Source organism: Archocentrus centrarchus, chromosome 7 (assembly GCF_007364275.1).
Source record: "Archocentrus centrarchus isolate MPI-CPG fArcCen1 chromosome 7, fArcCen1, whole genome shotgun sequence".
Classification (NCBI taxonomy): domain Eukaryota; kingdom Metazoa; phylum Chordata; class Actinopteri; order Cichliformes; family Cichlidae; genus Archocentrus; species Archocentrus centrarchus.
Window position 1 is genome coordinate 20,403,145 of NC_044352.1, and position 14,603 is coordinate 20,417,747.

The 14,603-nt window shown below is 41.9% G+C and overlaps 1 protein-coding gene across 11 annotated transcripts in view; it reads right to left on the reverse strand.

Annotated features, from left to right (window-relative positions):
- Positions 1-308: 308 nt before the first annotated feature.
- The window catches only part of huwe1 (HECT, UBA and WWE domain containing E3 ubiquitin protein ligase 1), a 50,087-nt gene continuing 35,792 nt past the window's right edge, over positions 309-14,603 (reverse strand). For 7 of the 11 annotated variants that reach the window (XM_030734328.1, XM_030734329.1, XM_030734332.1 and 4 more), the window contains 23 exons: positions 13,674-14,042; positions 13,275-13,485; positions 12,838-12,962; positions 11,588-11,808; positions 11,074-11,465; positions 10,296-10,956; positions 9,464-10,178; positions 9,253-9,344; positions 6,493-6,649; positions 6,219-6,375; positions 5,880-6,082; positions 5,540-5,775; positions 4,451-4,553; positions 3,882-4,031; positions 3,530-3,775; positions 3,323-3,440; positions 3,078-3,218; positions 2,710-2,997; positions 2,447-2,552; positions 2,195-2,312; positions 1,669-1,850; positions 1,161-1,351; positions 309-1,064 (listed from right to left, as the gene is read on the reverse strand). In XM_030734328.1, the coding sequence (XP_030590188.1) occupies positions 962-1,064; positions 1,161-1,351; positions 1,669-1,850; positions 2,195-2,312; positions 2,447-2,552; positions 2,710-2,997; positions 3,078-3,218; positions 3,323-3,440; positions 3,530-3,775; positions 3,882-4,031; positions 4,451-4,553; positions 5,540-5,775; positions 5,880-6,082; positions 6,219-6,375; positions 6,493-6,649; positions 9,253-9,344; positions 9,464-10,178; positions 10,296-10,956; positions 11,074-11,465; positions 11,588-11,808; positions 12,838-12,962; positions 13,275-13,485; positions 13,674-14,042 (5,285 nt within the window). In that variant the 3' untranslated portion in view covers positions 309-961. The remainder of the gene's footprint in view (positions 1,065-1,160; positions 1,352-1,668; positions 1,851-2,194; positions 2,313-2,446; positions 2,553-2,709; positions 2,998-3,077; positions 3,219-3,322; positions 3,441-3,529; positions 3,776-3,881; positions 4,032-4,450; positions 4,554-5,539; positions 5,776-5,879; positions 6,083-6,218; positions 6,376-6,492; positions 6,650-9,252; positions 9,345-9,463; positions 10,179-10,295; positions 10,957-11,073; positions 11,466-11,587; positions 11,809-12,837; positions 12,963-13,274; positions 13,486-13,673; positions 14,043-14,603) is intronic. The other 4 variants (XM_030734334.1, XM_030734330.1, XM_030734333.1 and 1 more) reach the window with 3 other exon arrangements.

Sequence of the window (14,603 nt, forward strand, 5' to 3'; positions counted from 1 at the left end):
ATTTTACCAGTCTGATTCATTGCATTGCAAGGATACAATTTGGGATAATAGCACAAAAAACATCGGGGACTGAAGTGATGAACTGGCAACAGATGTAGTATTACGAATCGACAATTTTGATGAAATTAATTCACTGCAAATAATAGCTAAAACACTTTTAAAAGAGACAATGAACGCAATTTTATGCATTTATTCATGTAGTTATTCCACTCTGATTCAAAGGCTCAAGGCTGGGTCAGCGATTTAATAGCCAAAAATACTCTAGAGTTTATGGTTAATGTTTTTTGTTTTTTTTCTTTTTTTTTTTCTTTTTTTTAAATCTCCTTCAGGTTTTCTCTTCATTTTTTGTACCATCCTTAAAAATGCCACAAAACTTTGAAAAGTGCATTTTTGTGAATAGCTCCAAAACTTTTCAAGTTGTTCATATACCCCCCATAAAAATGTTCCCCATCATCAAGGCTTGTGAGGTCACAAATTTGCAACAGGAAACCACCAACATTTTTTCCCCAAAGGTTTTATAACCATCCTGTTCAAACATTCTATTTTTTCTTTTTACACAGCCAGAGAACAAAAAAAGATTGAACATAATAAACTCCCAAACCTTTTGTACAGAGAAATCAAACTAAATGAAGAAAACATCTTTTATATTAGTCCATGTTTTATCCTTTGCATTTGCCATTAAATTGGGAAGGGAGACACAACAGTGTCAAAATGAGGCTCTCTGTGTTGTACGCAACGTCAATCAGTCTATTTCACTTGCTGGTTTTATCGGTTTTATATGGAATCGAAACCAGCAAGTCTAGGCCATTCAACAAGTAATCCAGTAATGTCTATAATGGTGTGTGTGTGTGTGTGTGTGTATGTATGTGTGTGTTCAAAGGTTATCAGTGTGAATGTGTCAGGAGTAGGCAAACCTAAAATTAAGTGTATGCAAGTCTGTGTGTGTTAAGAGTCTCAGAGTTTAAGCCAGTCCGAATCCCTCGGAGCATTCCTGAATGGCCAACAGCAGCATGTGTCTCAGCTTCTCGTAGCTCTCGTAGGCTGGAAGGTCCAGCTGGTTAAAGCTGAGGATGGAAAAGTAAACATCAGTTACACTTTTAAAGTTTTGCTCCTTTGAAACCTCTAGTTATTTGTGCCACATGAACTTTCAACAAGATTACCAGGTGTGAGCAGATGGCAGGCGGTCAGTGGATCGATCATCACGGTGGATCTGGAACTTCTGGATACCGTTCATGCCCTCCAGAGCTGCAAAGCCCTGCAGGGGAACTTTGGATGTGCCAGTGACAAACTGTAGGAACTTGGCCCGGTCTGCCTGATCAAATGACCGCAAAGCCCTCCAGAACCACTGAATCTAAAGGAAAATTTAAAAAAAGACAAAAGCAGCTGAGCTATAAACATATCACACACACATTTTGGGGGACAAAAAAAAAAAAAAAACTATAAAGAAACTGTCTTTTGGTAAAAAACACATTTTAGGTAATTTACAATGCTTTTCAATTTTTCCAAATCACATTCAGCACTATATATACTGTATATAGTATATACACAAGTCCTCCAGGAGGAATCATGCACAACATAAACACTGAGCCAGTGTTGCTCATATCAGTTCTCCAACATGTGTTAGTAAACAGTTAAATAAAAATGCTGCACACATTTACTCATCCCTACCTGGATGGAGCTGGACTGGTACTTGTGATATTCAGTGTTGGCCTTGAGGTCATCGATGTCAATAGCTGGCAGGCCAGAAATGAGCAGCTCCAGCTCCTGCTCAGTGAAGATGGAGATCAGTCTCTTGGGGATGATCTCATAGAAACCTTCAAGAAAGGCTGCCAGTTGCTTGCGGATTGCACCTAGAAAGTAAGTCAAAGTATTCACTAAAAGCTTTCTACAGAAGTGAGAATATTCTTATTAGACATGCATCTAATGCAGTTTTACAAATTTGTTATTTTTCAATTAAGCAGCTGAAAATTCAAAGCTTCACTGAATAATGCATGGCTGTTGTGCAACAATTTATCAACTATGCTACAGTGCTGCCACCTAGTGGCATCATTTAGACTATAACGTATTGGTCTAATATGGCATCTACTGATTAAAACTATTCTTTTACCCAGACTTGCTTTTTTCCCCCCCACTACAATACTAATGTAACAAGGATTTAATTTCACTGATGCCTTAGTATTGAGAAAAACCTCACCTGTCATCTTCATCTGGCACACCAGGTGCACATACTCCTTTTTGTTTTCCTCTGTGACCAGAATATTGGCTCCATTTGGCTTGAGGTCTCTGACTTCACATACCCCAAACTCTTGGACCTACACACAGTCAAAAACATTGGCTCTAGATGACAGTATCACTTTAAAGGGTTCAGGGAATTAAACCTTAACAGCACTTTGAACATTTAAAGAGCAGATAAAATTTTGAGACAAAATAAAGAACAGACACAAACCTCTGTGCTGAATGTCAGCTCATAGCCCAGGGTGGAAACATCATTTTCCAACAGGTAAACCAAACCCTGGAAGAATGGGTAATCCTCACTTTCCATGTCCGTATACCTAGGAATACCACAGAAATGTAACCATATTACTGACATGTTCAAGAAAAATCTACAGCTGATTGGTTCTCTGGTTGACATAATGTTTGGGATAATTACTCTAACTAGTGTCTTACACAATTAGGCTACTTGGCTGTAACCTCTAGTAGCTGAAATACCTGACACTTTTGCCCAAGATGTGCTTGTAGAAGCTGCGGGTGAAGTAGCATTCCAGTAACCGATTATCATAGACTGCCTTTGCCACAACACGACCCACAAACTTAAAGTAGCTGAGATGGTTGGGGTTGCAGTGGGATGATGGGTTGATGGTATAGGTGACACGGTCCCCTGGCGAAGTACGGAACAGGGCGTACATTGGGTTGAACATCTCCCGGGAGATGATCATGTACCATTCTCTCAGCAGGCCACCAGCATCCTGGCCCTCCTCCCCTTCAAAAACAATGTATCTGTAATGAAAGGGGAGTGGATCAGGTTGAGTGGGTTTGAATTGAGAGGACACACGGATAGAAGAGTAATGAAACCTTACAGCCTATTCTTCATGTCCTCTGGGCTCTTGCGATGCAGCTCCCTGTAAGAGTCCTCAAACACATGATCTCTCCTCACGTGCACAGCCATATCCTCCTTCCTCAGGCCTTCATCCAGTCGTTCCAATTCTTGGCGGAAGTACCTGCAGAGATAAACAAATACCAGCATGTCAATGGATTTTTAATTAAAAAAAAAAAAAAAAAAAAAAAAAAAAAAAAGATTTATATTTAAGATGATTCCCCTTACTTCCTCTTAACATCAAAGTCTAGGATGCGTATGTAGTCAACCAATACTGCAAACGGTCCATCAGCCAAGTGAGTGGTTGACTGACGCAGGATCTGATTAAGCACTGTGCGGTGAGTTTCTAGCAAGAAGAATGAGTTCTATTAGAACCTATACTATGCACCAAAACAAAGCTTTATCATTCTCCTTATTTAAATATTTTAAGCTTACCAGCAAAGCGTAGGAACTTCTGGGTGTCTGGTGGCAGGTTTGAAGAGATGTGCATGGAGGATGGCTCCCTGGAAAAGAACGGGTCTAGAGATGAAGGTGTGGCAGGTGTAAGAGGTGCAGGAGACAGTGGTGGAGGTTCATCTTTGATGTGAGAAAGCTGGCTCTCCCGTGTATCCCTCACAGGAGGTTTGCTCTCTCGCTCCGTGGCATGGACTAGAAAGAAGGCCTCCACAGCAGGCTGAAGAACTGGGGAAACAACATTAGGGGAACATATTACTTAACCCCTGGCACTCATTAGTAAAAAAAAAACAAAAATAAATCACATACAGTACATTTTTTAATTTCCACCTACCCAATACAGCATGCTGGTCATGGGACTCCTCCAGCTCTTTCAGACACTCCCCGAGCATGTCCCATAGTTCATCCAACAACAGCTGCTCACTGAGCAGAGGGAGATCTGGAAGTCTCTCTTCACTCTCTGATTGACCATTTCCTTCTTCATCTAATAAAGAAAATTTCAATATTCCAACCACAGTTAATCACAATGATATACAGCACCAGTCAAAAGTTTGGACACACTCCAAACTTTTGACTGGTGCTGTAACTCAATATGTATAAGAGAAGTCTAAGAAGACGTTACAAGAACTGCAGAAAATAACAAAGCAGTGTGTTGTCATATTTGATAAATGTCCTTTGTCAACTGTTACAAACAATTTAGAAGGTATGTGTAATTGTTTAGGTAAAATTTCTTAAGTACTTTCACTAATAAATACATTAATTTCCTGGTAAATCAAAGTGGGTTTTTTTTTTGCTTCTTTAAACCCTCCAATTCGATGTAGGCATCATTTACTGAAAACACAAAATCACAGTAAAGCAGAGGGTGATTTAAAGTATTATTAGCAAGCTGCTAGCGAGTCATACCCAGAGGTGCAGGGTCTTGCTCTAGAGGAGATGGTTGGTCCACATCCATTGGAGAATCATCTCTCTGTGCTGCCTGGGATTCTGAAACTGACTGTCCTTCAGACTACAGAAAATAAACCAGGAAGAACCAGAGGCAGAGACAGAGATTGAACAACAGAAGAAAAAAAAATTAATGACCAACATGATGGTTTGATAATTAGGGTTGCACAAATTTATTGGCCAATACTCACCTCGTTGACTGAAACTGGCCTATTGGCCAATAGGAAAATAGCTAATATTTATCTGATGTAACAAATTTAGGTCTATTTATGAAAATGAAAACACATAATGTCTTAGTTTCTCCTGCAACTATTTTTCACATCAGTACTGGCCAAGAATCAGAGCATCCCTAATAAGCATGACTGTCATGCAAAATGACATTCCCATGATCCACTGACATAGCCAGTAAGGAAGGGAGGTAGGAAGGACGGTAGGAAGGGAGGGGGTGGGCCAAAAGCATGAAGCAACATCAGCCAGCAAACATGACTTCAGTGAAACAAATCAAACCATTTGCAGCAGGCAGTACATTCACATTTAGACACCATCAAAATTAAAATATATCAATGCAAAGACAAATGATAAAGAATGCAGTGAATCACTGGCCCATCTGCCTCTCTGTTGGAGCTGTCAATATTCATCATTACAGCAAAGCAGATGTCTCAATGCATAAACCACTTGAGGTAGCAGACTATAGGGTGAATATACAATAAATTGTGTTATTTAGAAATAATCAAATCCAATAACAAAAGGTTATAATAAAGTCTTTTTTTTTGTTTTGTTTTTTTAAATAAGGCATATGTAATATAATTAATGGGTTGGCCAATTGAATAAAATTACCAAAGCAGGCAAATTCAAGTCAGACAAGGTTCATGTAAGTGGCAAATGGCAAATAGCCATTTAATAGCATTTATTTTGATGACCACCACAATGTGTGGATAACTTTACTGTGAAGGTCATACTGTGCAGTCTACCTTGACTTTTCAGTGTTAAAAATCATGATCTATGTAAGTGTGCGTAAGAATGCCTGCTGTCAGTGCAGCCCATGCTAACCGTAGCAGCAGCAGCCGTGCCAACAGGGGGAGCAGCCCCAGCGGGAGGATGAGGGGCAGCTACTGAGGATCCGGCAGCAACGGCGGCAGAGGCAGAAGGGGCGGTGGGTGGGGGGGCCTGTTGCAGCCGACGTGCCCGTTGCCCCTCTCTCACCATCTGGATGATGGCATCGGCCTCGGCTTCCAGCTGACGCACCGCAGCCTGGATGCTGCTTGCAGAGCCCAAACTGGTGGAGCCTTGCCAGTGACAAAGGGAAGAAAGGGGTTTAAATCACTTGAAATATGATGAGGATATTGCATACAAACACAAAGAGATCAGTGTAGATATAGCATCTTTGTACCTAAGCGCCCTGTCTGTTTGGCTTTCTTGTTGGCACGCCTTGTATCCTCACGGAGCTGGATAATAACCTGCAGCACTCGCAAGAAAAACTTCTGTGTCGATGTCTTGGATGTTAGTGAGCTCATACAAGGAAGTTGTAATTCACGCCCCCCAAGGGTGCGCTTCTGTGCCGCAACAATCACCACGCTCTCTGACCCGTCAAACCTGTACCCCAGTCAACAGATACATACAAGACATAAGAATTTATAGTCAAGATAAAGGTAATTTATCTAACTTAACAAGTATTTTAAAAAAATCTGCCAGTATGTCGCATCTGCGCTGACAAAACAACATCACTGACCAATGAGAATTGTCACTAGCTAACCTGCTAGTCATCTTGCCCTTCAGTCTGGCTGATATGGAGGAATCCTCAGGAGGTGCATCAGGGGAATGTGAATCAGCTTGTGCCCGTCTCTGCTGCTCCAAGTTGTACTCTCTAAGCTCAGCCAATAATGTCCCTAAGAGAAATAATGTTCATAAAGTTTGTAAAAACAACAACAAAAAAAAAACAAAAAACGGTACTTTCTTGAAAAGAAGAATGAGAACTGACATCCATGTTGTCGCCCAAAACTTACCGATCTGTTTGCAAAGAGTGTATCCGAGATGTCTTGCTCCACTAAGCAGCAGTCTGAGCACAGTGTCTCTGGTGGCAGCGTCTCCTCTAGATAGCTGCAGCAAAATGTTAGCTGCATCTTCCAGGCCTTCCTCTGAACACGAGTGAGATGTCAACACCTTACACAGAGAAAAGAGTAGTTTATGAAAACACATCATTGCTCGCATATGCACATATTTTTATTAAAAAAAAAAAAAATTATATATATATATATATATATATATATATATATATATATATATATATATATATATATATATATATATATATATATACATACATACATACACACACACACACACACACAGTGTAGCTAGCAGCTGATCGCCAGGTGCTGCGCCTTGCCGAGGATTTCACTGCTTCACTTTCGGAACTCTGCTGTCACTACAATTAGCGAACAGGAGCCACCCCGCGGACTCCGCCCCAGCTAGATTGCTGCTATTATCACCGCTTGTGCTTGTATCATTTCACCACAATTTGCAATCTACCACAGGGCACAGGCAGGTTCATTCACATTGTGCATGTGTGATCTCGCTACGGATGTGCCTGCGCTTGATTTCACAGGCTACAGAAATCGAAATGACAAACAGCATGACCAGTAGAAGAGGAAAAATTAACAAATGAAAATTTCAGGCTTCCTATGCATATTTTATCGAAGGTAAAATATGCAGATGAATTGTTAATACAAAAAATAAATTCTTATCCAATTATGGAGTAATCAATAGAATACTCGATTACTAAAATCATAGATAAATGCAACCCTACTTGTATTCAGAAAGGCAAAGCCGAACATTACTTTTCACTGGAGCTATAAAAGGCATTTAAGAAAAAAACTACAGTTCCCAGCAACAGTTCCTGTTTTTGCATTAAAAACATGATAGTTTACGCTTACAACATGATGACTGATATTTGAACACAGGAACTGCTTTTAGCAGCTGATCGATAAAACATCTGGTTTATGTTTTTGTTGTGTATGCTTTTTATGTGATTTCTGCAAACCCATTAGTGGATAGAAACGGTGCTCAGGGACACATTAAATGCACGATATATGTGTAAGTCTTTTGGATTATATGCAAAAATTATCGCACTATCGATGTAATAAGGCCTGATTTAGACCTCGAGAAATGTAACTACGTGCCCACAAAGACTGTGATTACTGCCTAGGCTTTAGAGGTGCTTTCTGGTTACATACGTAGGCCCCATCACCAGTGTTGCCAAGTCCGCTTTATTATAAGCAACTTTGGGCTTTTTTTTTTTCTAAAGTCGTTTGCAAATCTCGTGAGTTGCGGTTTTTTGGGCTTGTTTTTGAACGTAAAGTTACTTATTTGGGCTTGACTTTCTTTCTGAGTAAAACTCCTTAATTATCTCCCAGCTCCCCATAATAAAGCAAAAGACGAGTGGTAAGTAGTTTGTCCCTTCCAAGCCCCCGTTTCCTGTTTATCGCTCCCGCCCAAGTTGACCAGAAGCACACCCAAACAAACACTCATAGCAGCCAGCTAGAGCCAAGAGTGACAAGGCAGTTTATAAATGAGCTTCAGTAAGTGAGGAAAATATGGAAAAAATATAATAAAGACTGGGAGAAAGAGAGCGCATTTAAAGGATGGATCCGACTTCAGATGGGAGCTGTATCAAAGGCATTCTGCAGAAGGACAGAAGATGGTTTCACACTTGGCATGTTTGAGTTGGCTCATGTGTGTCTTTTCTTTTAAACAATTTAAAGAAAGTTTTTGGTTTACTGTTTACTGCGAGTTTGCTGTTACATATGCAAAATGCACTTTTCTTTTGATGAGAACTTAAAAGTATGTTATTCAAAAATTGTAACTTATTCAAAGAATTTAAGTTTTTCAGAGAATTTATCAAAATTTAAGTTTTTCAGAGAATTTATCAAAATTTAAGTTTTTCAACATTTTTACAGTAAAAGTGTTTAGCATAATTTTGTTAATGTAGTGTTGTTAATGTATAATGCCATAATAAATGTTTAATTTTATACTGCTCTAAAGCAGCCTCTGTTTTAAACAATGTGGTGGGTTGCCAGTTGGGCTGTTTTGGGCTTGTTTTCAAGGAGCTGGTTGCTTTTTTTATATCACGCAATGTGGCAACACTGCCCATCACTCAATTAGCAAGCGGGAGAAGCATTTAGCAGTTAGCATTAGCTTGCTAATTAGCTATACACACACACACACACACACACACACACACACACACACACACACACACACACACACTCAACATATTTTATGCTGAATCACCAAACAACAGTATCTGTGATGGACTGACTGAGCAAGATGAGAAAGGACTCGATTTAAGTTTTCATGTAATTTAACCTTTAAAAAACAAACAAAAAATTCTGATCACAATTTTTCCTCATCACCCAAAGTAATATGAAAAAAGTGATATTTGGGAAAAGCAATTTGTCTGCATACTAATTTCATAATATACTGAAGTCCCAAAGGACATAAGCTTTGCAGTTTCCTCATATTTCTGGGTGCATCTTTGAGGTTCATGCCTCAAAGATTGAAACGGCTGATCATCTGGAGCTGCTTAATACAAGTTTTTCCAAAGTTTAGTGTGGAGCTGCAAACCAAATGTCTCAACTTCAGATATGGCACTGCTATTTATCATCTCTGTTTTTAGTATACCAACAGGTTTACCAAACAGTCCCTTAGTAGATGTTATTATTTTGGAAAAACCACAGATATTTCTTTAAATCTTTTCACCATACCTCGACAGAGAGCTGAAGCTGTTTCTCTGTCAGTCCAGTGGATGCCATCTTTTCACTCTCTGTATTGCTAGCAGCGCCCCTCTGTTTTCCTCCTTTAACAAAAAATTTCCCCAAAATATACATTATCATTATTTTCTAATAAAATCTTGTGTATTATAAGACCTAAATTTATGATTTGGTGACATTTTATTTTGGAATAAATTAACACTACCTGAAGAAGCTGTTCCAGTAGACATGGGTATAGAGATTGTTGTAGAAGATGTCTGGGAGGTTGCTATACTTGTCCCTGAGGATGTACCCTGGGCTACAGCTCCTACAGAAACCCCTGGGCCTGCCACAGTGGACTGGATAGAGCCCACTGCGGGTGCGCCTTGTGTTGTGACTGAGGGTGTGGCTCCTGAGCTGGTTGCTGTGTTGGGGTTGGGAGCCTGTGGAGTTGGGTGTCCAGCAGGCACCTCTGTGGCCTTGTTGTCAGGCAGGGCAATGGATATAAGGGAGAGCAGGCGCAGCAGCTTTTCAGTGAGCAAGGAGCTCCGTCTGATTACAGGATGGGACAGCATGTTCATCAGCTGGCCTAGAGGAGAGGTCTCTAAGCTGAACTGGGCTCCCTCTGCCTCTGCACTTCCACCTAGAGGCACTGTCTTCATTGAGGCTTTGCCCTTGCGGCTGACATTCATGTTGTCAAGTTTGACTAATAAGTCCCAAAAATCGGTGGAGATTCCCAGGGACTGGGGAATAGAGGCAGAAGACCCTAGGGAGTTCTGGGTGTTGGAGGCATTAGGGTTGCTCTGAGACTGTGACCCTGACCTGGAGCCCCCACCTCCACCCCCTCCTCCAGAGGAGCCTGAACAAAGACGTGAATCTAGGTCAGAAGACGAAGCTGACAAGTCCTTACAACGTTGCTGCGTGAAGTGGCTGGGGAACACCTGCAGGTAAAAAAAAAAAAAAAAAAAGAAACAGAAGAGGACATTGAATAACTTGCCTTTTAAGTCTTACAGCAGAGAATAGATAATAGATGTAGGACAATATATGTGGGCCCTCACCTTAGCTAGCTGGATAAGTGTGTCCAGAACATGTCGACAGACCACTGGAGCAGCCTGTGGGTGGATGTGAACAGTGGAGCCTCCACCTCCAGCACATGTAACACTTGCAGCACCCCCTGACACTCCTCCTCCCAATGTCCCAGAACCTGAAGAGCCACCAGTTGAATGACGGTCGGCATGCTTCCTACCTGATGCTCGCTGAATCTGAAAAATATTTGTCCGGCAACCCAAGGCTGCGTCCATAGAAACAGAGAGCCAGGAAAGCTGACTGGAGCTGCGAGACTCCACCCGGTTCAATAACTCTAAGGAGGAAGCTGGGGATGAAGAAGAAGAGGAGGATGAAGAGAGGGACGAGGTGGCTGCACCTTTTCCTCCACAGCTTCCCTGGTTGGTCCTCTTCCCACGAGAGTCCTCTAGACGTGAGGTCTCCACGCATACCTCACTCTCACTGCTGCGTTGGAGGATGGATAACAGACTGCGAATGACCCACCCACGTGTCTGAGAATGGTAGCAGAGGTTCCTGAGCACACGGTGCAGACGGCTGGTGTTGAGCTTCGGTTCATCCACAAACAGCAAAACCAGCAGGCAGGACAAAGCCTCATGGTCCAGGAGCAACCGTCCACGCAGGCGCAACAGAGAGTCCACACTTGAACTGGATGGTCTGAAGAAACAAAAGTAACATTCAGTGCGTCACCCGTCAAAACTGCAGTAAGATATCCTAAATACCAAATGTGTGTTTATTTATAAAAGCAAAACATTTTAAATCAGTTTATTTTACCTGTGATTTGTTCCTCCCCCCATCTGAAATGTCCCTCCTCTCTGCACAGCAAGTCGAGTGTACTGGACGCCACGATTGCTTCCTAATCGACTAGTGAAGGCTGGTGAGCGCAAGATGGCTGAAAGCGCTGAAGATGAACTATGACCAAACAGCCTCTCGTGCATCAGTTGTCTCTGACGTGCCTCTTGCTCTCGGCGTAATGCAGCAGCTTCAGCAGCAATGTCGGGAGGCATCACAGCCAACACGCTGTCCTCCATGTCTTCGAGGACACTACGACGGAGCTCGGAGGGCAGCGTCTGGATGAAAGTCACAGGATCCAAAGGTGTGTCTCCTTGTGGAGGCTGCTGGGCCAGCTCCCTACGCTGCTGCTCTGCTCGTTGCTGGGCAAGAACCTAAGGCAACCAATCGCATGCTTAGTGAATTGAACTAATAAGTGACTCCTTTAAGGATTTGTCTGAAATCATATCCATAAAGCATTGTCTCTAATGCAATTTTCTAACGTAACATCTCTCACCTCCTCCTGAATGGCAGGTGGCAATGCTGCCAGGAATTCAGGGCTGACCTCTGTAACCCCAGGCCCTCCCAGTACAGGTGCGGTAGTAGAGGGCAGGCTTGTAGCAGCTGGAGGACGGGAGGGTGGTCTGATGCCAAGCTGATTCTGCAGCACCTCTCGGCGGATATCCTCAGGAAGCGCTGCCAAGAAGGAGGGATCTACACCCTCTGGCAGATTGATGCCTGCCAACACAAATAATGAAATGAGATGTAATATTTCATTAATGCAGGATTCACTACCGAATATCAGGCAGATTATCACCCAATCCGGACAATGTAGAGAAGGGCTCTTCAACTCCAGGCCTTGAGAGCCCCTGTCCTGCAGGTTTTAGATGTGTCCCTGATCCAACATACCTGAATCAAATGGCTGAATTACCTCCTCAGTATGCAGTCAAGATCTCCAGAGTCCTGCTAATGACTTCTATATTTGACTCAGGTGTGTTGAAGCAGAGACACATCTAAAACCTGCAGGACAGGGGCTCTCAAGGCCTGGAGTTGAAGAGCCCTGATGTAGAGCATCATTTTGTGTTGGGAACAAAAAGGCTTGTCTTGCAAAAATGTCCAACAGGCATGTTGGAATTTGTGGGTCTTCCATGAAGGTTCTGTCACTTCTTGTGGTTGACCAATACAAGCACAGTTGTGTTTTTCATACCACTGAGCTGTATATAGCTATAAAAAACTAGAATAATGACGACAATTCAGCTAGGTGGAATTTTGAAACTGATTAAAATAAGATCCAGTATTGCACAAACTGTTTTGGTTTCTATTTCTCTTTATCTACAAAATGCTAGTCAATTCCTCCTTTCTGGTGACATCACAAACATGGTAAATAACAGCAATAATGATGGATGTTTTGTGAGGTGAACGGTAACCATGACCTCTGACTGTCATATTTTAATCAGTTAATCCAAGTGAACATTTGATCCAGATGTAATGAAACCCCCTCCACGTATTCCTGAGACATGGCATTGCACTCAGTAGGGTAGAATGGCTGTAAGATCACAGTGACCTTGATTTTCCACCATCAAATCTATTCAATTTACCCTCGAGTTTAACAAACATTTCAGGCAAATCTGAAAACATTCCACTAATGTATTGAAGAAATATTACGATCAAAGAAGGATACTGATAACTCAATAAAAAAATAAAATAGTCATCAACACTGCAAAAGCATAAAATATTAAAAACTGCAGAAATAGCAAAGTATTTTACCTGCAAGTGGATCCTCTTCTTCATTGCTTGTAGAGGGAAGGGGCTCTTCCTGGATGGCCTGAGACTGGCTGTCAGCACTGTCACTCCGGGGCATAGTTTCCCCAGGGGATGAAACAGAAGTAGAACTGTACAAAAACAAAGACTGTCTTATCAAAAATATGTGAAATGATGTACTTCATTAAGTTCAAACTGGATGAAATGCCCTTTGAATCTCATATGGAGATTTAACTAAACCATGAATTAGTTGTAGTTTGTGTTTCACAAAGTACCTTCAACAGGGTTGTTGTATGACCACCAATGTTAAGGAGGCATTGAGACAGTCTAATTTTTATCTATTAAACCTAAACTTCCTAAACATCCGGCCAGGCGATACAAGGGGCAGAATACACTGCTTTTAAACAGATTTGGTCAGAGATGAACATCAAGCTTCTACCCACCCAGTTTCTGCATCTGTCTGCCTGTCAGTTAGGCCACTCTCCCCACTTCCAGACAGCTCCTGAGACAGCTGGGTGGGTTGGGCAGTGTTGGGGCCAGCTTCTTCCTGAGTGGCAGAGGCAGGGCTGCTGGTATCCATTGGTGACCCCTCCAGTTGCGATACACCAGCTGCTGCAGGTTCAGAGTTCTCTACAATGTCTGGACTTAGGGAAGCTGTGAAGATGAGAAAGAGCTTTACTGTTAGGGCTACGAAATTATCTGGTCATTTAATGCACTATAGAAAAATTCCTTGGATTCAGAATATGTATGATATTCTAACTTCTGCATCATTATTTACATTGCAAATGTGTGTCCTTACTGTTGGCCAGTCTGTATAAATAGAGTTTTCAAAGTTAGTCTACCTTCCCTGACTTCATCCAATGTTCCACCACCTCCTCCTCCTCCGACTCTCTCACCAATTGTGGGTGCCGGGGACATTTCCATCTGTGATGCCTCTGCTTCACTGTTTGGCCTCTCAGCTGTTGACAAGGGTGGAAGGCCAGCCCCTGCCAGAGCAGCCAGTGAGCTAGCATGCGACTCGGCCAGTAAAAGGTCAGCTATTGGTTGGTGGACCTGCTGACTAATAGCAGTCTCCAGGGAGACTAGGGCCTGTTCGTGAGGAGCAGGTGTGGTTGGAGTGACCTCTCCAGATGGCGGAGCAGTGAGGAAGCCCTCTGAGACCCTGGGTGGATCCAGACATGACACAGCACCACCCTGAGCCTGCTCACCTTCTGCAATATCCAGAGAGAAACTTATGTAATGAAAAGGGATAGTTTCTGTAAATTCTTATTTGAATAGATTACAAGACCTAAGAAATTACATCTTCTGAAAATGCTTCACCATGACTGTTGCATCTTAATCTCTCTTTTCTCCTATATCTGCCAACAGCTACTAGCGCTCACATGCCTCTTACATTCTTGAACAATACAGATAACATTTTCCCTTCTATACAACTGTTGCCAAAAATGTTTCCAAGCCCTTTAAAGAGTTGTTAATAGTATTAAAAAATGAACATCAGTGTACAGAAAGAACAGAACTAACAGTGGTCATTAGCTATAAATCTTTAAACAGAGATGTCAAAGGCCTCTGCTGAGGAAGGCAGTAAGTTGTATAGTTATCTCCTCAACGGGGTGCACAATCCTGATCCCCAACAACAACACAACTTACTACCTCACCACAGCACAGACAGCAGCAAAAATAAATAAACTAAAAAAATTACAGTTAATACAAGATATATATGAAGCAATATTGTACATCAGAGATGCAATCTAAATATACAGATAGGATAAGGT